Below are 25,000 nucleotides of genomic sequence, written 5' to 3' on the forward strand. Positions count from 1 at the left end.
GTGTAAGAAAATAGCAGTAAACTATGTATTATAAAATCATGCATTGCTGTCATTATGCCCTGGAATGACTGATCACTATACTACTGGTTGTGGTAGGAACTGGACAGGACTTAAAGTCTGGATAAAGTAAAAATAATGTGTTCTGAGTTCGTCACTCCACGGAAAAATGTGTTATTAATCACCCAGCAGATTTGTTTATACAATTAGGTTTGAAAACCGTGGAAAGAATAAGCAATATTCTCTGCTCTGAAATGATGGTCTGAAACCACGCCCAGTCATGGGTGAGGGTTGATTATAGTTACAGGATATACCACATGTCGGCCATCTCACTGCTGCATGCTACTTTAGCATAATGTGAACATGCATGCTTTATGGGCTGTGCTTGAGTACCACAGACTTCCAGTGGCCGAGCCCGCTAACTTCCGCTTTAGCACTATGCTAACTTGAATGGGGATCAAATAATTCAATCGCACAGCTCTTGCAGACTTTCCAAATGTTATTGGACCAAATTCATCAAATTCGGATAGTGAAAAGAGTCATTTTGCTCAAAATAATTGATCCACCGTTTAACAGTAGCGTCGGAGTAGCCAACGGCAGAGCCTATGACGGAAGCACAAGTTTGACTGGAACACGCATGCAACACGCTTTAATGCACACCCTGAATGAAAGGCACATAGAGAGGGCCCATAAGGAGACCGGCAGGGCCGGTAAAAATCTAAATGGATTCTTTGACGTACATCAGGGCCACGGATGTGGAGGCCCACTGGAATTTGTCCCGATACGCCAGATGGCCAGTACACCACTGCTAGCTAGCAGGTTTTGGTAAGTTGGTGTTGTAACTGACAGTTGAGCAGCAAAACCACTGATGCTATGTCTCTAGTTGTTGTATCGTGTTAGGGGAGGGGTCATGGCTCCAGTGCATCATCTAGCCATGATTTCAGCCCTGCCCAAAAAACCCTACACACAAAAATGGTGAAAAGCTGTAACGGTCTACCTCCACCATTCAGTACTTTCTATTTGACAGTGTTTTGGGGCAGCACGGTGGTGCAGTGGTTAGCACTGTCGCATTACAGCACGAAGAACCCGGTTTCAATCCCAGACTAGGGACCGTCTGTCTCCCCGTCACTGGATCGGGTTAACAACTAGATGGAAATAGATGATCTGCTGAAGAAACCAGCCGATATAAGAAGATAGATCACAATCTTTTCCTCTGTTTTAAGCAATTATCTTCCAACACGTACAATGTGTTTAAAAACTAATCTCTGGAGCAGTACATGTCATGCACCATGAATCTAATAGGACATGCATATCTATCAAAATGTGGTTTAGACAGTTGATAGATATACTTCCATCCATACAGTAGTGAAACTATCATTCAAGAGCAATGTAAGACGAAACATCACAGACAACAGATCTGCAGGTAATACTATCAAGTTCTATACTGAAAAGGTGAGTTTGATATTGTTTGTTTGAGAGTTTTTTTCCCAATAAGACCAGTCAACAACCGTGTTGTGTATCATTTGTTAGGAACTGTGAATTAGAAATTGTGGGTTAAAACCTGGTTGTTACAGTTGCCGATGATTAGTGCATCTGCAAGGACGAGCTGCCCAACCACCATGCCTTGTTCTAGTGGAGGCACACTTTCCTCCTGCAGCCGATTGCTGGTGACAACAACAGAATTGTTGTCATTCAGAACTACCACTGGATCTGCCTGTTTTACAAAAAGAGAGAAACAACAGTGAGCCACAGCTGATTCAATGAAACAGGCAGCAGACACTTCACAAAAGGGACTATTTGAAATTCCTGATCTCAGTCCAGAAAGATGAAATGCTGCATTACTGTTTTTATGTAGGCAACCAACTCTCACACAATTATGGGTTGTTACTATATTTTTATAAGATACATCGAGGACTCAGTGGACCTCAGGACAATCTAATCACACAGATTTGCAACCTGCATTATGGACAATGAAATAGACAACATTGAAAGGACTAATGTGCCGTGTTACATATGGAGGGTCAGTTACCTCTACAAAAGCTGCCACTTCCTGGAGAACCAGGTTCCATTCCAATTGGTCCTCTGTGTTGAATCGCTGTGTGTAATCTTCAATTTCCTCAGATAACTCCTGCAGGTAGCAGACAGACATGAGGTTCCATCAAGGTTCATGCTAATTTAAAAATACACTTTTTTCAATTCATAAAATAGGTCTCATACAAATTTCAGGAAGCAGGCTAACTTTTCCCAGTATTGTGAAAGGGGAAAGTGGAACGTTTTGTTGTTCTTCTTAAAGCCAGTGCATTCATTTTGATGTCTCACTAAGGGATTCTCTCCCCACGTATTCTCAGAATACAACAGACCTTCTGTTGAATCCACTTGTCAAAGAGCTGCTCATGCTGGATTATAATAAGGAGTTGGAGGCAATGGGCAATGAGGTGATGAACGTTGCTAGTTTTAGCACCACCGGCAACAACAGTGGCTACGTCAGATTAAAAAAACAAAAGAAAGTCCAAACACTAGACACAACTCTTCTCTAGGACACAAGTTCTTCTAGCGTGTCTCCAGTGTCGTTATCCTCCATCTCTTCTACAGAGCCCCTCCCAGCTGTTAACAGACTGTTATGCTACTAGCTAGCAGCTATGACGTTACCCACCATGCCATTCAGCGATGCAAATGTATAAATGAACACCGATTCGTTTTACAAATTGTTTATGTGTCACAAATTGATGTGTGCCATGGTGTTTTATGCTGTTAAAGAGTTAGTTGTGGGTTATTGTTGTGTTACAGTTCAAACCATTAATGAGAAGAGTACGCTCTGAGGCCGTAGCGCTCACTGCGGTCATTTTTCAGTATGGAGATATATGAAAATGAACATCACAGGGCAAATTATAACCGGTATACCCAGCACTGTGCTCTAGGCAACAATGGATGGACCTTCGGGCCAACAGAGAACTAAACTCATTTTAAAAGCTTAAACTGCACCAATAACTCTAATTGTCAATTTAAATGAATTATAAAAATGCTGCATAGGTCTCAAAGGATTGTTATTTCATATTCGAAAATATACAGGTGGGGGACTGCTTTCATTTCCAAGACTCCTGGTGGACTCGGGGTTGAGGCCCCAACCATGAAGCGCAAAGTCCTTGGTTTGTGTTTGGTTTGTTGCATGTCAATCCCAATCGTCCCATAGCGAGACACTGAGATGAATGCTATGAATGGTAAATGACGGGTGCAGGAGATGGCTTCATGCTTCTCAGAAAACCAGGGGTGCAAAAGTTTTGATCACTCAGTATAAATACAAAAAACTTTCATACCTTCACCAAAACTTTGACTAGGTCCATCTTGTTCAGCAGTAAACAGACGACTATGTAGCGAGCATAATATCGAAGCTTCTTCACTACTAATTCTGGCCTGATAAGAGATAAGAGAAGACAATATGAACTTAAAACAAATGCACATTAAAGGACAAGCCCATTTAAAGCCGAGGTCATTAAGGCTACTGATGACACTAATGGTTCATGTTTCAATTCAGCATATTTGTGTTTTGCATATAACTGATCATCTTAGTTCGCTTGCCTGTGTCTGTGATTGAGAAATGTAAAGAATAAGTCTGATGATTCAGAATTGTTTTTATTATATCATACATTATATTATATTATCAACAAATCCCATGCAGACCAAAACCAACAACGAATCCATCTACTAACTACTAAGTATTGTGTTTGTATCAAAGCTTGATATGTCTTCTTCCTCTGTGCCATAGAGCTCCATTGTTAGCCATTAACATACATCATGAGCCAAGCTGTTGCTCTAAATACTCACCAAATCACTAAATGTAGATTAATACGCTGCTGAAAATAGTCCCCAATTAATGCAATATTTCCTCCTGTTTAAATACCATTCACTAAAAACTATAATGACCAGTTGTTAAAGAAAACAGTTTATCCAAACCGAGCGTTTATACTATTTGTTTTTAAAAGATCTACATCTTCAATAGGAACCAATACGCTGGTGGCTGAGAGCCACTGACTGACTAGGGAAAGTCAAATAATTGAAAGATGCTCTTTTGGTGGGATTGGGTGACAATAACAAAAATATAGAATATAAGCAGCCCTATCCTATAAAACTAGACCCTAGACACTACATTTGCTGCACATATCAGTAATCTATGGATTAGGAAAAGTGATATTTGGCTCAGTTTTTGAAAAAAGCAGAAAACAAAAGAAATCTTTAAAATGAATGGCCAAGGAATTTATTATATACCAAGCAAAGGCATCTATTTCCTGAAATTGCAACTCACAACATTTGAAGAAAAAGATTTGTGGAACTTACCTGTCCTCTTTGTTGACCTGAAAGTAGTAGGAGCGCTGACGGATGGCTGAGTAGAAGGAAAAGGCCTCATTCAGGTAACTGGTTTCTGAGGTACGAAGGCTGCCAGTCAGGATGAGAAAGAAGAAGTTGTGTTACTATCTCCGGAGTGGAGCACAATTCAATACATTCATAGCATTTCAATTTCATTCGTTATTCCCCCACCCTGTTATCTAAATCCCCCTTCACTAAGCCCTTTAGCTCTTAGCATTGCTGCACATACATGAACCAAAGTAGCAGGTCCGCTTGGACAGTCTGAACGCCCCAGACCTGCTGCTTTGCACTTATCACTGTACTCGCATGATCAAAATAGGGCCCACTGTGTTTCTCAAAAAACACAATGGACCTCATGCAAGAGCACCGCTGCCTTCTTATCCTAAACCTCGCTTACTTTCTTGAGTGTCTCACCAAACTCTCTTAACTGCACAAAATTGGCGAAAATCTCTATTTTCAGCCTGATGATTGCCACCTGTTCATGAGGATGTGAACCTTTGTGAGATTTCATCATCAGCATAAGTGTCTTATCATGTGGTGGATGAATCAAATTTCAACAATTCATAAGAAAATTTCCAAACTTCAATGAATATTAATAAATCTGATGTAACACCACAGCGCACTATTTTTTTAATAAAAGAAAGTGCTTCAATACAGTTATAAAATAAAACACTCCACCCTTTAGTAAAATAAAGTGCTCTAAATTTTGCTTTTAATGTCGAATTCCTCTGTTTTTTGGATGACCAACAGGCGACCCTTCCCCAAAGTTTCCCCTCAACACGTGTATTGCTCACTCATTGGCTGTAGCTCCCCGACAGGTCACATATTTAGCCTGCTAGGATCCAGCCCAAGACATTTGTCATGCAGTATATCTCGTGTCTCCCTACACTCAGCATGTAGGAGTCGTGCGCACAAATGTACCTCAATTATCTGTGCCATACCTTGATTTTGAATAATTGTTTTAATTCTATATAAACTACAGTAATGGATGATAAGAGCATAAATCATGAAATCATATTAAAATAATGTATTCAGTAATAATAATCTATAACTGTGAACAGACAACAGTGAGACAGAGATGTCTATGTCTTGGTCGAGACATAGTTTGACTTACTAGTAGTGGTAGTAAAGCTGTCCAATTTTGGATGCAACTTCCCCAATCTGCCATCTCTTCAAGCCATAGCGACTGTCCAGGACCTGCCTGTCAGTAAACGAAAACATATGATACTGAGCACCAAACAATGAAATTATTCAACCAGAGTGGGACAGAACATCTGGCAAATGACACTGTGACAGTCATCACCTATGACATGTGCATCGTCTCTGTGTTAATGAACTGACAGACTTACACTATGTCTCAATTTGGCCTCATTGAGATTTATTTGCATCATATTTCATGTGAATGGGAATACAGCGAACACTGGTCCTAACAAGTTTGAACAGTGCTGTATTGTTTGTAAACCCATCTGTAATATTTTAACTTGTTGTGATGAATCATAACACCGCCCTTAGTTTGACAGCCGATTCTACTCTGAACTACATACATGAAACACAGCAGCCTCCATCCACCTATTCTAACCGGGACAGCAATAAGAGATGGAAATAACCTGTGCTGCTGCTGAAATTTCCACAGCTTAGTGTAGACGTCAAAAGTCCGTCCAAAGTAGGACTGCCACTGCTTGTGTCCATACTGAGGCAGGTCTCTGCAGCAAAGAGCACAGTAACAGTCAGAGGAGAGAAAAGAGACACAGTCAATACAGAACATCTTTAAACACTCTCCAATCAACCAGACTGCACCGTGTGCATTTTGGGATTTTCAAGGAAGATCTCTGACCTTTTTGGTTCTTTCAAGGGAATCACACTTACTATGCAATCATTTGTACATGAACGTGAATGCTTTCAAATACTTACTACAATATTTCACAAAGACTGATTAGTTAAAGGCCGTTTTGCCCTTCGTAGAACTCAAGAACCAATTTCCAGTTCCATTCCCAATTTCACTCTTAGAGACTAACAGAACTTCAGTAGGTACACTCGCCTACAGTCAAGATGATCTTCCCTGGTTGATGGCTGGTGAGTGTTAAATATTTTTCATTAGATATGCTGCAGATTTTGGGAATGCCAATCTCTAGGGCTGTACCCGAATCACATTTCTTTTGATTAGAATGTGATTTGGCTGTTGAAGACGAAGATTCGACTATTTGTTTCATTTTTTGTAGGTGTTAGTTGCTGTGTCATCACCATTCATATCTATTGTTTACAAGAGCACAAAGTTCCTCTTTAAAAAAACAACATCTCGACTTGATGATTCCATAACGGATGATTCCACTCATGGACTTTCAGAGGGCAGCCCCACCCATTCCTTTCTGCTCGCTCATACAGCCTCTCCACCGAGAGTGTTGCCCTAACCCTAACCCCACCCGCACCCCTACCCCCATATTTAACCCCGCCCGCACCCCTACCCCCATATTTAACCCCGCCCGCACCCCTACCTCCATATTTAACCCCGCCCGCACCCCATCCCCCATATTTAACCCCGCCCGCACCCCTACCTCCATATTTAACCCCGCCCGCACCCCATCCCCCATATTTAACCCCGCCCGCACCCCTACCCCCATATTTAACCCCGCCCGCACCCCTACCTCCATATTTAACCCCGCCCGCACCCCATCCCCCATATTTAACCCCGCCCGCACCCCTACTTCCATATTTAACCCCGCCCGCACCCCTACCCCCATATTTAACCCCGCCCGCACCCCTACCCCCATATTTAACCCCGCCCGCACCCCTACCCCCATATTTAACCCCGCCCGCACCCCTACCCCCATATTTAACCACGCCCGTACCCCTACCTCCATATTTAACCCCGCCCGCACCCCTACCTCCATATTTAACCCCGCCCGCACCCCTACCTCCATATTTAACCCCGCCCGCACCCCATCCCCCATATTTAACCCCGCCCGCACCCCTACCCCCATATTTAACCCCGCCCGCACCCCATCCCCCATATTTAACCACGCCCGTACCCTACCTCCATATTTAACCCCATCCGCACCCCTACCTCCATATTTAACCCCAACAGCACCCTACCTCCACAAATAACCCCAACCGCACCCCTACCTCCATATTTAAGACCAACCTCACCTCTATATTTAAGCCAGACCACACACCTACCTGTATCGCCATATTTAACTCCAACCGTACCCCTGGCCTAATGCCTAACCTCTGCCTCTCTTTTAATATAACCCTCTAACGGGCCACACCATTGGTTAACACCATTGAGGCTCCGCCTCTGCATCCTCAGAGAGATTTCTGCACTCACCGCCCATCAGGACGTAGTAACCACACACTATAGAACACCAGCCGTGCATCATTTGTCTCCATTTTGAACTCCGCAATGGGAATAGAACAGAGACCAGCTGGGCCTGTAGTTAGAGGGCTACACACTAAATTATAGAACCGGCGTTACATCCAGTAACTGCTGTTTCTATTTCTTGGCATTTAAATTTATTTATATTTTTGACCTACTATGTTCTCCAACAGGCTTCACTATTGGTAATACATCTTGCTTTAGTCCCACCACACGTACATTGTTTCTCCTGCTTGGAATCTCCAGTTGATCCATTTTTAGTGTTTTTATTTAATTTGTTGTCTATCTGCCATTGCTAAGTCAGTCGAGCACACCGTGTGTCCTCCGTGTTGTTGGTGCTGAGCTTTGTGGTATCGGTAGCTTCTCCTCAATGTTTTAAATGAATCATCAGAAAGGGGCATTTTTCCAACAGTTTACGAGAATCGATTTCTTTACTAAAAGGTAAAAACCCAATTGATCCAGTGTCAAATAAACCAGTGAGTCTGCTAAATGTAGACACTCAAATTTTAGCTAAAAATAATGGCCAATAGATTAGAAAATGTTTTGCTAAAAATAATTCATGATGAATAGACTAATGGGCCATAATATTAGCAGATTATATATATATATATATATATATATATAATATATATACACACACATCGTGATAATAAATTACATATATCAATATAAAAAAAGCATGGAACTGTCCCATCATGACAGATACTGTATGTGCCTAATAAGCTCAGTATTGGTAAACATACTGATCCAGTGTATTTATTTGGTGCACTCCTTGTGGTTACTTTTTTTAAGTGAACCTTAACTATTAGATTGTGACAGGACACAAATTTCCATCACCCACAAGGAAGTCGGATGCTCTACACAGGGGTATTCAACTAAAATTCCAAAAGGTCCAGATTGAGAAAATCTCCTCGGGCAAAGGTCCGGAACATTACAATAATATCTAACTCGCACTATTTAGTATAGATAGATAGATAGATAGATAGATATAGATATTCAAGAAGTCTAGTAGTAACAACGCCTCTGTGTAGTCAACAACTGTCAAATCAAATAAAGAAAGTACACATCAATTATATTTTAACAATTATTATTCTCAGTTTTCAAATTTAACTGGATGGATTATAAATAATACATAAATAAATGTTCTTCTCATTTCAAGTAAAATAATGGCTGGAATAAAGAATAACTGACATAACAGAAAGCTTTTTAATGTGCATCTTAAATAAAGTAATTAATTTTAGAACAATTTATTTCACTGAATTGTCCTGCAGCTTTAAATTCAGTTCATTCAGGTGTGAAGTGATGTCAATCAAAAAAGCCACAATATTATATTTTTGTCATCTAAAAAGTAGTCTGTGCAAGTTAACGTGTTATTATCGCGTTAACGCATTCATTAATTGACGCCGACAATTATTTTATAGCGCGTTAACCCATTTTTTTATTTTGAAAGTCCGTGGAGGAAGTCTTCAGCAGACTACGTTGATGCAGCTTGTGGGAGATGTTTAGATAAACAAAAGCAAGACAAGCAGCGTTACAACGTGCACCAGCTGTTGCTCTCCCTGGAGACTACTGGACATCGCTGTGGTCAATTCAGCAGACACTGACATGTTAGTGCACCTATATGCTGAAATTCACGGTAAACGCATTTAAACGGCACAGGTCGGGAGCGAGCGAAGGACTTTGAAAGTTAACGTGAGACAACATCCGGTTTCTTCAGACGAACATCCGGTTTTCAGAATAAGATGCCAACAAAGTATGAATTATATTCACATTAAGTATAAAACATGCAACCTGCATCTCGCGAGTTAAAGGGAAAATATACATATGATATAAGAATGATATAATATAAGAAATATGATCACTACTGTGTAAAGAGAATACTGCTGTTAAAAAGAACCTTATTTGTTTTAATAAGTGTTTGCAAACCAAATGTTATTGCACTTTTGTTCATATAGCAGTACTTTTAAAATAAAAGTGCGCAATACACTACTTTTGAATTCATTATTGAACTTTGTCATAACAATGCGATTAATCGCGATTAAATATTTTAATCGTTGCCCAGCACTACTAAAAAGATAAATCAGTGAGCATGATCTTTCTCTGTGGTTATCAACACTTGTTTCAGCTCTATTCTCTCTGTAAACATCATTGGACAGTGAATTCCTGTGTTATGATTCTGATCATATTGGGCTCTTAGGTTTATTTTCTGTGCCTTCATTTAGATGTGAGTGGGTACGTTTGCTCAAAAGAGTTGTGCTTTGTCTCGTAGTGTCGCTTCATTTACCGTTTTTATCAATAGTTACGGTTTCTGAACATATGAGACATACTGGTTTTAACTGCCTGTGGGAAGAATTAACATAGAAGTCTGTTCATTCTTGTTTATATATTCTGTTCTCTCTGAACACGTTTCTCTTTTTGGAAAACGTCATGTGAGATAACTTCTCTGATCAGCGCAATTCTCCTGCTCTTCTTTCTATTTCCTCGTCTCAGCCCCGTGTGTCACGGTGTGTGTACATCTCACTCGAGTCAGGAAACTTGTCAGAATACCCATTTCTGATTGGCTGAGCTGCATCACGTGATGTGATTCACAACGCATTGGTCGGTGTGTTTCCTGCACCGCTGAACAAGTGCCGGAACGGCTGAATAAGCTGCGCCGGTTAAAGTATAGACTCACTGTTTAACATGTATAATTCCAAGTTATCTATCGGTTTTAGGTCCTGGGTCCGGATGCAACTGCGTCTGTTGGGGACCCCTGCTCTACACACTCAACCACCACCCTGACCTCCACACCCTCACATAAAGGCCACATTACTTCCTCTATTGAAACCCAAAGTTGGCAATGGACGAACATCTTGCGCTGCACAATTGAATACATATCATTCCTGCGCATTGCAACAACTACTCACTGGAAGTCAATGCTTGATTACAAAAGTCCAGCAGACAGGAGACAACATAGGAAGTACAAACTAACCTTAGCCCATTGAAGAGTTGTTTGGACTTGTCCAGGAGATAGCAGAAATCTGTGACAGTCTTCCTTTCGCCTAATGGAATATCATCCTCAGTCTCAGCTCCAGTCATGACACTGACCTTTCACACCTGATTACAAATAGAAGTAAATAAATACTGTATTGACTGAGGAGTGATACCGCATAAAAAAAAAATACTGGTTAGTTATAAATGGTTCAAAATATTGGAACCAGTGGCAACTAGACCAAACAGCCTACCATTGGTTCCAATGTGAACTTGTGATTTATTAATACATCAAGCTACAAGGAAATACATTTCAACCATGTTGACATCCAAACTATTACCACTAAACAGATGTTTCTGGAGGCAGATATCCAAGTGTCTTTCTGGTGCCCTACTTAAAATGAATAGAAATAAGAAACTATGGAGGAAATGCATCACATGGTCACCTTTTTTAGGTTGACTTGGGATGTCCCAGATTTCACTCTCACAGTGGCTGCAACCTCCAGTTTGCTAAGATGGATGTGCAATCAGGTCACAATGTTCAGCTATTGCCGCGTCTCCTCAAAAATGATTTGCTGCAAATGGAAAGTTGATTGTGCCATAGAAATGAGTGACAATAGCTTCATCGATGGGGTGACTGTGTGTGCCTTTATATAGTGTGCAGGACACCCTACAGCTGCTGTACTTCCAGTGTAACGTCACTGTGTATACTCTCAAACCTTCAGCTTACCTCTCTGTTATCAGGGTGGTAAGAACCCTGCATGGCTTAATGTCTATGTCAGTAACAAACTTATTTTGTTCGGAACTGACCAATTGTGCTGAAATGTTCCCTGCAGGTCTTTAGACATCCAACAGCTCTCATTGAGTTGGTGAGAAAGGTCTGTTCACCGTGACAATGACAGGATGTACACGATGAGGATTGGAGGGGGAAAAATCAACGATATAATGAGCCGTTTGCGACAAGACGAAATGAATATATTATGTTATAATACAATCAGTCACAACAAACAGGACAATCAGCTGCTGTATTGTTTCTCATTAATTAGTTCTATTTAATAACCCAACTGTAATGTAAACTAATGTTGACAGCAGTGAACTCGGGTAACACTGGGCTCATCCAGCCACCTAATTAACGTTAGCTACTAATGAGACTACGCTTGATTGGGCCGTTCACTAAGAATTGCTTGTATCTAACGTTATAACGTTAGCCTTCTGTCGTTTCCAGTCAGGACACCACTCCTCCATTAGCGTCCCAACCAAACAAACATGTGGAGATTCCTTTGTGGATGCCAAAGATAAGCAGCGGTAGCTCATATAGAGACCGCTCACACAGCCTGGATGTAGCGGCTTTAACTTACGGTACCTCTGCTTGTGTAATTCACGTTTCTCCTTACCTCGCCAGCCGGCTAGCGGTGAGGAACAGGCGGACGTTACCACAGTGATGCTTCTCACAAATCTGTGCAAAAGCCACGACGAGCTCTGTGGGTGTAACGCGCCTCTCTTGGCATCTCACTGTGTGTGTCTCACACCGGACCGCCGTCCAACGAGCCGTGTCCCTCAGCAGCGTGCACGGGACTGCTGTCGGTTGAAGCCTGGATGCTACTCCGTATGAAAGGACGCTGTCCTGTGACAGGTAGGACGCTGGAGGAGGCAGGGCGAGGACAGCGGCTGGCACCGCTCCACGAGAACTGGCTAGCTACTTCCGGGTCAACATTTTCAAAATAAACGCTTCCCCGCTGACAAAACGCCTATATCTTGAAATAAGTAACCATAGCCTTGTTACATTAGTGAAATATGACAAGATTGAATTGTAGTTCCAATAGTCAAGCTTCATTGGCAGAGCAATAACGAAGCATGGATATTCACAAAAGTGAATCAAAATAAAATGTTCCTTTACGGGAGCAATTCAGAAATCTCAATATTCATAATTCATATCAAGCAAATCGATTTCTCCAGTTCTTCAAGTGAATTAGATCATACAAAATTCAATCCTCAAATTTCATTATCCCCAATAGATTTAACTTTGTAAGCAAGTTATTTTAAATCAATCTAATATTGGTACTTTTGTTACTTCAAGCCAGGTTATTGCAATTTCTTATTATCCGGCTGCTCCAATAAATCTCTGTCCAGTTGTCCAGTTGTCCACTGTCCAGTTGTACCAACAATGGAAGAGATCATATTTCCCCGTATAACATCTCTGCACTGGCTCCCTGTGAAATCCTCAAGATAATGTAAAATCCTTCTCCTTAATGCAGGTAACTTGGCTTCTTCCCCTGAGTCTTTGTGCTTTCTCCCCTTGCATGTTTCCATGGATCGTGGCCACATCTGAAACATGGTTGTGATTGCTATCCTGGCCCTGTTTGACTCCTGGATCCCTGATGAAAAGCCAAACACTCTGGTTTGCTCCGGAGGTCTGATCGCTACCAGACAGCTGCCAGCAGTCAACTCCAGGTGTGTAGACAGTCGTGAATGAAGACCTGGACATAAGGGACGCTGGCCTCACACCACTGTGAGCTGACGTCCATTTTCATTTTACAAACACATGCTCACACGTGTGAGGACTTTAGGTTGCAAAATAATTCATGAAACTTTGCACTAATGTTCAAATTAGTAAATATTTAGATTTGATGTCGTAATTGGGCTTGAATGGGCACGTCGTCCGCTCCATAGAACCCCCTCATCACTGTTGGCATTCAGACGCATTTCTGAGGCCCTTGGTATACTCAAAGTCACAAGACTTAGCACACAGATCATATCGCCTGTGAACATTGTGAAAACATACAGCGATTGAGTTCATGTGTATTTAGCGTGCTCCATAGCGCCACATAGCTGTCATCATTTCGGACATATTTATGTGCAATACCTCACTTACAGTGCCTCGCACTCCACGCAGGAAATAATTCCTTCGTGAAGTGTCCAATGGTTGCACTGACCAATAACCAGTGTGTGTGTGTGTATGTGTTTGTGCGTAAGACATCTGTACATTGTTTATTTGAACAGAGATCATAGATCACAGCAGTATAACAAAACAATGGACAGAATCTCCTTGTGTCCCTTCCTCGCCTCTTCTGCTTGTATCTCCAGTGAACGGGACTAAGACGTGAGGAGAGGATGCTAGGAAATGATTAACAAAGATTCATTAGCATAAGGAAAAGCACCCAAAGTGGACGTTTGCGCCAAATTTAAAGAAATTCCCTCAAGGCGTTCCTGACGGACGTGAGGTCAGTGACCTTAACCTTTGACCACCAAAATCCAGTCATTTCATCATTGAGCCTGGTGGACGTTTGTGGAGACTGGACAGCTGTACGTCTGTACAACTTGTAAACCTAATGCCTCCGGCTGAAAGCATTGCCAGCACAGAGGTATAAAAAGGAGAAACGCAGAGGGGTTCAGAGTGGGTGACATCCCAGGTCATGTGACTAAGTAGCGCAATACACACCCATTATAAAGTCATAAAAAGGTTTGTAAACTGATATTTCAGAAACTGTAAGATACTGAAAAGTTGAACACAAGATTAATAGCTCAAAGTCTTCTAACCCAATTCAACTGTAAATGTACATGATAGAAATAAGCATTAGTAATAGAAATGCCATCAAAGAAATGACTTTTGATATTGATATGAAAACTATATTTGATATTATGGTTTCTGTAGCTGCATGTACGCAGACGTACCGAGTCCAAAAAAATGTACGGAAGAATTTAAAGAATAAAGATTTGGATCACAATAGCGTGAATGCTGAATCGGCATTCACACTATGAAGATTATCTCGTTAATTCTGATAACTGCAAAATAATGTTCTCACGTAAAACATTTCTTCTGTATGTTGCAATAACTATCGTTAAACAAAAATTGTCTGCAGCAACAGAACAGTTTTTAAAAACATTGAAAAGAAAAGTTGACCAAATGAGGGGGGGGGGGGGGGGGGGGGTGTTACACAGGATTGTCCTAAAAGGAGAAAACTAGTCCAATCTTTCAAAAGGCAAGCGTGACACCAAACTGCTACAATGATAAATAAAATATATATATCACTTTATTTGAACATGTATTGTTAGCAGTTACCACCAGTTTAAATGTTTTATTTGCTTCAGTGGGGTACATAACAAACTCAAACCATTCAACATTTTCTTATCATTAAAATATGAAGAAATTTAAAAGGTATAATTTTCTCATTGGGGCTAGTTTTTCTTAACGACAGAACAAGTGCGTGTGGTGCAAACTGACTGTAGCCTTAGAAGAAACCCTTTGCGGCTCAAGATGCTCTAGACCTGAAAGAGACGTTACTTCCATTCATATCTTAAAATATGTTATTAGGTTTTAGAGTTGAGATCTCCAGAGGGTGGAGAGGAGAGAGGACCAGCTCTTGTCATTAGAGGAAGTAGGGGGTAGTAGTTCGGGGAGGTATGACACGCTCTGAGTCGGGGACGGCGCGGAACAGCTTGGGCTCTCGTCTGTTGACGTCCTTGAAGACCATGATGGACGCAATGTTTCCACAGCGGTAGCAGTAGTTGGGAGCCGACCACACGGTCACAAGCTTCTCATCAAACATGAACTTGTAGCCTTCGTGAACCAGCTGATGTGCGCGGCAGATGAGCTTCAGATTGTTGATGTGCACAAACTATGACAAAATATGAGTATATTTTCAATCAACTGGTGATACGGAGGTTTCAATTTTCCATTGATTGCTTTTAAATGTTGACACAACATACCTCATTGGTAACCTTGGAGCCAAAAAGCCAGCCGGCACCTCGCGGACTGATCGCCCAGGTGTCCACATCCTCTGGATCGGACCACACAAGATCACAGAACGCTCCCTTGTGGGGAATCTCCTGGTTGCGTTCGATGGTGCGGATCTGGTCCAACGTCTTGATGTCAGGTGAAAGACCACCATGGACACACAGGACCTGCTCATCTATCAACTGGGATTAGACATTAGAGATGTCATTACACAACTGGCAGTTCTAGAAAATATCAGGAAATATGACCCAAATCATAATCTTGATCAGGTGTTAAGTGTCTTCGTAAATCCAATCTGACAATCTACAGTAAGATAAGAGCCCTGTTTGAAGAAACAGAGCGTTCTATTGCTATATGAATTGAGGAACATGTCAATGCAAAGAAATTGAAGAAAAACTTTCCAATAGATATGTAAAATGCAAAATAGCACCTCTTGTGCAAGAGCCAGTGAGGATGACAATGATAATGATGAGACCGAATGATATGCCAATGAAAATGAGTTGGGAAATGTAGGCTGTAGCTAACGTTAGGAGTTAGTGACAATGTAACCATGGTAGCTTAGCTAAACAAGTAGCTTTTCCACGTTCACTGAGTGTGGTGCTCCCAATAACCCAACGGTACATTCCATCAGCGCTCTGAATTTAGGAACGGTCCAGTTTGTAGCAGCGTGCGGTCCATCAACAAATGCACTCATGTCTGTAAAAACCTGAATCAGCACATCTACATCAGTAACATTCCATTTGTGATTTTAATACGCAAAATAGGTCTTTTGGCGTAAGATTAGAATACAACAAGATAATAATTTTAAAGTTTTATTGCATTTGATCATAAATCAAAATATCTCACAACAGACAAGATTGCACTTAAGTAAAAGTGCAAAAGTATTGGCATCAAAATATACCAAAAGTACCATGGTAAAAGTACTCATTATGCAGAACTGCCCATTTCAGAATAATGCATCAATAATTATTGATGCATCAATTTGCTGATCGCTTTAATCGAGTTTTAAATATATTTTATATATTAATTTACATACTGCTGGATAGCTTGTGAATTTCCCTCTGAGGACCAACAAAGCTTTATCAATAATGTTAATTGATCTATCGATGTCTTGTTAATCTAAATCTGAAAAAGTAACTACATAAAACAGTCTGTCGGCAAAAGAGTTTAGGTTGTTAGTGGACTGTGTCCACATCGTGTCTTTTTCCAGTATGCTCCACCTTTTTTGTGAGAGTGCTTCAAGTTGAAAATCTGTTAACTTTTCAAAAAGTGCTGGTGATGTCACTGCAGAAAATAGAGAACCATGTTTTGAGCCCGTGTGTCTATCCTGAACTTTATGTCAGAGAGACACGATGATAAAGACATTAGAAATAGACAGCCAAAAAGAAATAAGCAAAGAGGTGATGTCTTTCACACAACAGCGGTAGACAACTGAATCTAAAAGTGAATTACCACCTGTATTCCTTAAACGAGTTCTACTGTCGCTTTGACAGACAATGGGACAGTCCTGACTCCATCCCCCACAGCTCCATCTACCAGCCCCAGACCAGCAGGTCCCCCTCCCCCAGCCCAGCAGGGGTCTATGCCTCTGTACCACCCATCACAGTGTCCCCCCCACCCCCCTCCCCAGTAACGACCCTCTCTATTCGGGAGAGTGACTTCAACAGGCTCTTTAAAAAACAGAACCCCCGCAAAGCAGCTGGCCCTGACTCTGTGTCCCCCTCCACCCTGAAGCATTGTGCTGATCAGCTGTCTCCGGTGTTCAGACATCTTCAACACCTCCCTGGAGACATGCCACGTACCAGCCTGCTTCAAGGTCTCTACCATCATCCCCGTCCCCAAAAAACCTAGGATCACAGGACTTAATGACTACAGGCCCGTCGCCCTGACCTCTGTGGTCATGAAGTCTTTTGAGCGCCTTGTCCTGTCCCACTTAAAAACTCTCACTGACCCACTCCTGGACCCCCTGCAGTTCGCTTACAGAGCCAACAGGTCTGTAGACGACGCAGTCAACTTGGCCCTTCATTTCATCCTCCAGCATCTGGACTCCCCAGGAACCTATGCCAGGATCCTGTTTGTGGACTTCAGCTCTGCTTTCAATACCATCATCCCGTCTCTGCTGCACGACAAGCTCTCTCAGCTGCACGTGCCCGACTCCACCTGCAAGTGGATCACAGACTTCCTGTCTGACAAAAACTGGGAAAACACGTCTCAGCCTCTCGGACCATCAGCACCGGTTCCCCCAAGGCTGCGTTCTTTCCCCTCTGCTCTTCTCCCTGTACACCAACAGCTGCACCTCCAGTCACCAGTCCGTCAAGCTCCTGAAGTTCGCGGATGACACCACCCTCATTGGACTCATCTCTGGTGGGGATGAGTCCGCTTACAGGTGGGAGACTGACCACCTGGTGACCTGGTGCGGTCTGAACAACTTGGAGCTCAACACTCTAAAGACAGTGGAGATGGTTGTGGATTTCCGGAAGAATGCAGCCCCACCAGCCCCTATCACTCTGTGTGACTCCCCCGTCGATGCGGTGAAGTCCTTCCGCTTCCTGGGCTCCATCATTTCCCAGGACCTCAAGTGGGAGCTGAACATCAGCTCCATCTCCAAGAAGGCTCAGCAGAGGATGTACTTCCTGAGGCAGCTGAAGAAATTCAACCTGCCAAAGACAATGATGGTGCACTTCTACACAGCCATCATTGAGTCCATCCTCTGCTCCTCCATCACAGTCTGGTACGCTGCAGCCACAGCCAAGGACAAGGGTAGGCTGCAGCGCATCATCCGCTCTGCTGAGAGGGTGATTGGCTGCAATCTGCCGTCCCTCCAGGACTTGTTCACTTTAAGAACCCTGAAGCAAGCAAGAAGGATTGTAGCCGACCCCTCTCACCCTGGACAAAAACTGTTTGTGCTCCTTCCATCTGGTAGGAGATCAGGACCAAGACCTCACGACACATGAACAGTTTCTTCCCGTCAGCAGTCGGGCTCATTAACAGAGCCCGGGACCCCCACTGACTCTGTCTTCCCCAGGACAAATTCCTACCGGTCACTCCCCTGCACATCCCTTCTATTACACTCGACACTTTTACACTACACTTACATCTCACTTGTTTATAGTCCTGTTATCTGTTCGTTTGTGCACTTTATTTTATTTTCCACTTTATTTTATATATCTTACTTTATTTTATATTTTCTGTAAATTTAATATGTTTCTACTTTACACTGTTGATTGTTGTTAAATGTTATGCACCTCCCGTCATGTCAAATTCCTCATATGTTCAACATACCATGGCAATAAACGGTTCTGATTCTTCTGCTGCTGATGCTGCTACCAGAACACATTTTTCATGCTCCATAAAACGGAAAACTATAGTACTGCTTCAGTGTCAAAAGAAGAAATACTATAGATAGATAAATTCAGATAACAACTAGGCGTACATAAGGAAAAACGAGCTTGACTCTATAGCAGATGTAACTATTTGTCCAGGAGAGTACATCTAGTTCAGGTTAACATTACTGGGAATACTTATGCTATAGTTTGTTCCCCATTTAAGAGTTGCACAATTTGTCTTCATGACAGCGTTAAAGAACCATTCCAGTGGTTTTCTATGTTTAAGACAAATAACTACGATCTGGTAACATCTTCCATTCGTGCTTGTTATTTTCCATATTTTAGCTTTTCTAATATTATGCTGGATTCTGTGTTGGATCGGTAAGCAGAACAGATGTTCTGACTTAAAGTAGTTCTGATTGAACAGACGTTCTGTTTGATCCGATGATGTAGCGGCTGTGTCTTCTCCTCTTGCCCTTATCCAACACTAGAGGTGGGTTCGGATCACCCCTCCCGGTTCAGAAGAACCGCGGATCAATTGAGTATTTCTCTTTTAACAGTGTAATCATCATAGTGTGTAATTAAGTTTTACTGCTGCTGTTCCTTTTCAAGTAACAAGTCCCTGAATATCAATGCAGAGTGTCAGTGAACAGATATAAAGCAGTAGTGTGTTCACGTGAACGGAGCGTGTTAGAAGCATTTAACGGTGAAAGTCATGGCGAGTGGAGGAGCGTCAGAAGCTCCCGGCGTCATTTAAGCCGCAAGTTTGGGAGCATTGTGTCTTCCGAAAGCATTTAAACTGCACTGCTGAAAACCCTTCTAGTTGAAATGTCTAACTATGGTGTCTGTAGCTGAAAGTATGAGGAAGAAGAAGGCTTTGAAAGTTGAAAAAGTTTAACAGGATTTGAAGATTTTCTCCATAGAGATCCCATTCAAAAGAAAATTGCAAATAGCTTAATATTCAAAGAATTTAAAGATTACAAATATGAAAAGTCATATCACCCCTCTCCTGAAAGAGCTGAACATTTTGATATTCGAATGGTTTCTGTGGCTTAAAAAATGTCAGCAGTAGTGATATTTGTAGTAGTACTAGAAGCTGTAGTAGAAGTATTATTCGTAGTAGAAGTATTAGTAGCATTAGAATAAGTACTAGTAGTAGCAGTAGTGATATTTGTAGTAGTAGTAGTAGAAGTTGTAGTAGAAGTATCATTAGTAGTAGAAGTATTAGTAATTGGAAGAAGTAGTAGTATCAGTAGTCGTAGTAATAGCTGTAGTAGTGGTCGTAGTATTTAATATAGTAGTAGTAGTAATGGCAGTATTTGAAGTAGTAGTACTAGTAGCAGTCGTACTAATAGCTGTAGTAGTATTAGTACTGGTAGTAGCATGAATAGCAGTAGTAGTAGCAGTTGTAGTATAAGTAATAGCAGTAGTGGTAGTAATAATATTGATGGTAGCAGTAGTAGTAAAAAGCTCTAAGACCTGAATGACTGTATGAGAGAGACATACAGAGATAGAGGGAGAGGAGTGTCTGTGAGTCTGTTTATCAACATCACTAATGAGCTTAATCAGAAACACCTGTGTCCTTGCAGCCTTTTCATGGAGATAAAACAAGGAAACGCCTCTCAAACAAATCCTCAAAACTCCCATAACCGTAGCTCCTATTGCTCCGATATTAATAAATGAGAGGAAGGATGAGTTGAAGAACAGATCCTGTAAAAATTGTGTCTGTAGTGTAAAAAATGTGGCTGAACTGGCGATTTAGAAATGGGGTACCGTGTTCTGTGGAAGATGTTTTTGAAGCAAAATTTAACATTGGTCTCTATGGAGCAGAAAGTTGGTTTTCCTCTCAATTACAGGCTTCTGTGTCAAATGTGTAAATCTGTGGGATTCCACAGTAATTTGTCTACGACAAGGACAAGATTAGTTACCATTATATATATATATATATATATATAAAGTTACAGGTCTGTGAGAGCCAGAAATCTTGCTTGTTTGTAGGTGACCAAATACTTATTTTACCGAGGAATTTACCAATTAATTCATTAAAAATCCTACAATGTGATTTCCTGGATTCTTTCCCCCCATTCTGTCTCTCATAGTTGAAGTGTACCTATGATGAAAATTACAGGCCTCTCATCTTTTTAAGTGGGAGAACTTGCACAATTGGTGGCTGACTAAATACTTCCCCCCCCCCACTGTGTGTGTGTGTGTGTGTATATATATATATATATATATATATATATATATATATATATATATATATGGCACTAAATAGTGCAAGTTAGATATTTGTCTTAGACCATTCAATATAAATAAAGTCTTTATGGCATTCATGTCTGATGATTATGTGAATTCCCTGTTGAGTTTCCAAACATCACAGCGTATGAATATTATGTGGCAGCAGAATCGCCAAGTTCTGTTGTCAGACTTTCACTTCAGCACATGAAAGCACCCCGAGGTAAAACTCACAGATTTGAACCCTATTAAAACTCTAAACTTAAGTAAGTTTAACACCAAGTTAAGTTTAAAATCAGTGCAGATGTGTTATTTATGACACATTAGCTACAGTCAGGGCCATAAATATTTGGACTGTGACACAATTTTTCTAATTTTGCCTCTTTACACGACTCCAATGGATTTGAACTGAATCAGTCAATATGTGGTTGAAGTGTAGACTTCCAGCTTTAATTCAATGGATAAAACAAAAATATTCACAATAACCGTTTAGGAATTACAGCCATTTTTACACAGCCCCCTATATTTTCAGAGGCTCAAAAGTAATTGGACAAACTAACATAATTGTGAATATAATCATTATTCTACTGAAGTCAAGAACACACTGGAGGTAGGCGTGCCATTGTTAAAGTCTACAATCAAGAGACGCCTTCATGAATCTAAATACAGAAGGTTTACGACAAGGTGCAAACCTCTGGTAACACTGAAGAACAGGAAGGTCTGATTAGACTTAGCCAGAAAACATCTGAAAAAGACTGACTAGTTTGGGAACAAGATTCTTGGGACAGATGAAACCAAGAATAACTTGTACCAGAATGATGGAAGAGAAAAGTGTGGAGAAGGAAAGGAACGGCTCATGATCCAAAGCATACCACATCATCTGTCTAACACGGTGGAGGCAGTATGACATGGGCATGTATGGCCGGCAATGGATCTGGGTCGCTGGTGTTCATTGATGTCACAGCTAATAGAAGCAGCAGGATGAGTTCTGAGGTGTTTAAGGCTAAACTATCTGCTCAGATTCAGCCTAATGCTACAAAACTGATTGGATGACGCCTCACAGTGCAGATGGATAACGACCTAAAACATACTGTGAACACAACCCAAGAGCTTCTCAAGGCAAAGGAATGGAATATTCTTCAATGGCCAAGTCAGTCACCTGATCTCAACCCAAGCGAGCATTCTTTTCACTTACTGAAGATAAAACTGAAGGCAGAAAGACCCACAAACAAGCAGCAGCTGAAGGAGGCTGCAGTAAAAGGTCTGTCATAGCATCTCAAGGGAGGAAACTCAGTGTTTGGTGATGTTTATGGTGCCAGACTTCAGGCAATCATTGACTGCAAATGATTTTCCTCCAAGTATTAAAAATAATGATTATATTCACAATTATGTTAGTTTGTCCAATTACTTTTGAGCCTCTGAAAATATAGGGGGCTGTGTAAAAATGGCTGTAATTCCTAAACGGTTATTGTGAATATTTTTGTTTTATCCATTGAATTAAAGCTGGAAGTCTACACTTCAACCACATATTGACTGCTTCAGTTCAAATCCATTGGAGTCGTGTAAAGAGGCAAAATTAGAAAAATTGTGTCACAGTCCAAATACTTATGGCTCTGACTGTATGTTGAGCAAGTTTCAATTTTCTCCCTGGAAGAAAACATAAACATTTAAAGATGACAGCTCCACCTGCATGAATGTTGTCAGCAATGCAAGTTATAAAGGATTTACTTGGCTGATCTTTTATAATCTCTGAATTGTTGCTATGGGAGAAAATTGATCCATGTTGTTAACACATTCTAGCTATGTTCCAAGATCACATGTTTTATGTAATCAAAGTGAAAGAACCAGAAGTAAACTTACAGCTGCCACAGTCAGCATGTCAAACACTTTGGTGCAATACCGCCAGGCATTCGCATTTCCATATTTTGTTTGGCACTCATCTAAAAATAAGCAAAACATACATGCAACATGGTTTGATGAGCTTGTGAAACAGAAAACATTTGCATATATAAAATAACAGTGAAGCATGTGTACTTACCATAAAAGCCGTACACTTGTGTTATTTGTCTGCTCTCATGGTTTCCACGTAGAAGTGTGATGCGATCCGGCCACTTTGCTTTTAAAGCCAGCAGATGTGTAAATGTCTCCAAACTATAATATCCTCTGTCTACAAAGTCTCCCTAGAGGAGGGAAAAGACGACGCCATCAGTGAACGCAAGACATTTAAGAGCCTCCATGAATTCATTCACAACACAACTCTGTAGTTTCCAGGACACGGTGCATCTTCACATCTGAACAACCTGGGCACAGAATGATTGGAGTTATGCGTTTGCTACTTTCTAAAAAAGCTTGTACTCAGCTGTGCTGCTCATCCCAGAAATGCATGTTCCTTACAAATGGGGCACCGTTTAAAAGATAAATAAACAGGCTTTCCAACGGTATACAATTTATTGCCAAGAAGCATTGTTACAACAGAAATAATCAACCAAACACTAATTTCCAAACTTTTTGTTCGATGTTTATGTCATTTACAGTACATATCCCAATATTAAACATGTTCTCTGTTTTTAAAAGTACAATCGTAGGTAGATAGCAAGCACTACTTGACCATCCAACTACCCAAGTGGTTGTGTAACCAGTCTGATCTGGAGTTCACAGCTGATAGAGAAGTGGTTTGTTTACATGGCATGGCACCCCCGCAAAGGCCAAAAATAATACAAATTTGAATGCCAAATATTGGTTGAAGTGTTTTCCCTTCATGGCACACCACAGTGAATGCAGGGAAGTCCTGCTGTGAACAAGGCTGGTTACATGTCTGTCATAACAGCAGCACAGTTGAGTGTCTGTTATCTAAACTGCTCCGGTCATTGAACTAGTGAAGTGAAGGAAATGTTTTAGGCACCATTATAAACGGGCTCGGTAACATGCTCACAGAGAATATTTGGTTAAACAGATGCCTGATGCTTAGGCATGGGAAGATGTCATGTCACGATTATCCTGGCCAAAATAATTGCGATTAAAAAGGTATTATCCCAAAACTTTAAACTTTATAGTGTTAAATTTGAGTATGGAATCTAGTTTGGCGTTATTATGTTCTGACCCCCCCTATGCATGTACAGTGGGTACGGAAAGTATTCAGACCCCTTTCAATTTTTCACTCTTTGTTTCATTGCAGCCATTTGCTAAAATCAAAAAAGTTCATTTTATTTCTCATTAATGTACACTCAGCACCCCATCTTGACAGAAAAAAACAGAAATGTAGAAATCTTTGCAAATTTATTAAAAAAGAAAAACTGAAATATCACATGGTCATAAGTATTCAGACCCTTTGCTGTGACACTCATATTTAACTCGCATGCTGTCCATTTCTTCTGATCCTCCTTGAGATGGTTCTACTCCTTCATTGGAGTCCAGCTGTGTTTAATTAAACTGATTGGACTTGATTAGGAAAGACACACACCTGTCTATATAAGACCTTACAGCTCACAGTGCATGTCAGAGCAAATGAGAATCATGAGGTCGAAGGAACTGCCCAAGGAGCTCAGAGACAGAATTGTGGCAAGGCACAGATCTGGCCAAGGTTACAAAAGAATTTCTGCAGCACTCAGGTTCCTAAGAGCACAGTGGCCTCCATAATCCTTAAATGGAAGAAGTTTGGGACGACCAGAACTCTTCCTAGACCTGGCCGTCCAGCCAAACTGAGCAATCGTGGAAGAAGAGCCTTGGTGAGAGAGGTAAAGAAGAACCCAAATATCACTGTGGCTGAGCTCCAGAGATGCAGTAGGGAGATGGGAGAAAGTTCCACAAAGTCAACTATCACTGCAGCCCTCCACCAGTCGGGGCTTTATGGCAGAGTGGCCCGACAGAAGCCTCTCCTCAGTGCAAGACATATGAAAGCCCGCATAGAGTTTGCCAAAAAACACATGAAGGACTCCCAGACTATGAGAAATAAGATTCTCTGGTCTGATGAGACCAAGATTAAACTTTTTGGCGTTAATTCTAAGC

The 25,000-nt window shown here is 41.3% G+C and overlaps 2 protein-coding genes across 2 annotated transcripts in view; both read right to left on the reverse strand.

The window, feature by feature from the left end:
• scai (suppressor of cancer cell invasion) overlaps positions 1 to 12,366 on the reverse strand; it is a 32,884-nt gene extending 20,518 nt beyond the window's left edge. Inside the window, exons 1-9 of the mRNA XM_076079845.1 lie at positions 12,094 to 12,366; positions 11,146 to 11,274; positions 10,701 to 10,825; positions 5,967 to 6,062; positions 5,474 to 5,560; positions 4,330 to 4,428; positions 3,312 to 3,408; positions 2,027 to 2,125; positions 1,559 to 1,711 (exon numbers count right to left, since the gene is read on the reverse strand). Of these exons, the coding sequence (XP_075935960.1) occupies positions 1,559 to 1,711; positions 2,027 to 2,125; positions 3,312 to 3,408; positions 4,330 to 4,428; positions 5,474 to 5,560; positions 5,967 to 6,062; positions 10,701 to 10,807 (738 nt within the window). The 5' untranslated portion in view covers positions 10,808 to 10,825; positions 11,146 to 11,274; positions 12,094 to 12,366. The remainder of the gene's footprint in view (positions 1 to 1,558; positions 1,712 to 2,026; positions 2,126 to 3,311; positions 3,409 to 4,329; positions 4,429 to 5,473; positions 5,561 to 5,966; positions 6,063 to 10,700; positions 10,826 to 11,145; positions 11,275 to 12,093) is intronic.
• A 2,346-nt stretch (positions 12,367 to 14,712) lies between these two features.
• The window catches only part of ppp6c (protein phosphatase 6, catalytic subunit), a 22,285-nt gene continuing 11,997 nt past the window's right edge, over positions 14,713 to 25,000 (reverse strand). Inside the window, exons 4-7 of the mRNA XM_076079612.1 lie at positions 23,034 to 23,175; positions 22,856 to 22,935; positions 15,407 to 15,616; positions 14,713 to 15,315 (exon numbers count right to left, since the gene is read on the reverse strand). Coding sequence (XP_075935727.1) covers positions 15,067 to 15,315; positions 15,407 to 15,616; positions 22,856 to 22,935; positions 23,034 to 23,175 — 681 coding nt within the window. The 3' untranslated portion in view covers positions 14,713 to 15,066. The remainder of the gene's footprint in view (positions 15,316 to 15,406; positions 15,617 to 22,855; positions 22,936 to 23,033; positions 23,176 to 25,000) is intronic.

The sequence above is a fragment of the Anarhichas minor genome, unplaced genomic scaffold (genome assembly GCF_050575085.1).
Source record: "Anarhichas minor isolate MPS153535 unplaced genomic scaffold, ASM5057508v1 ptg000073l, whole genome shotgun sequence".
Classification (NCBI taxonomy): Eukaryota; Metazoa; Chordata; class Actinopteri; order Perciformes; family Anarhichadidae; genus Anarhichas; species Anarhichas minor.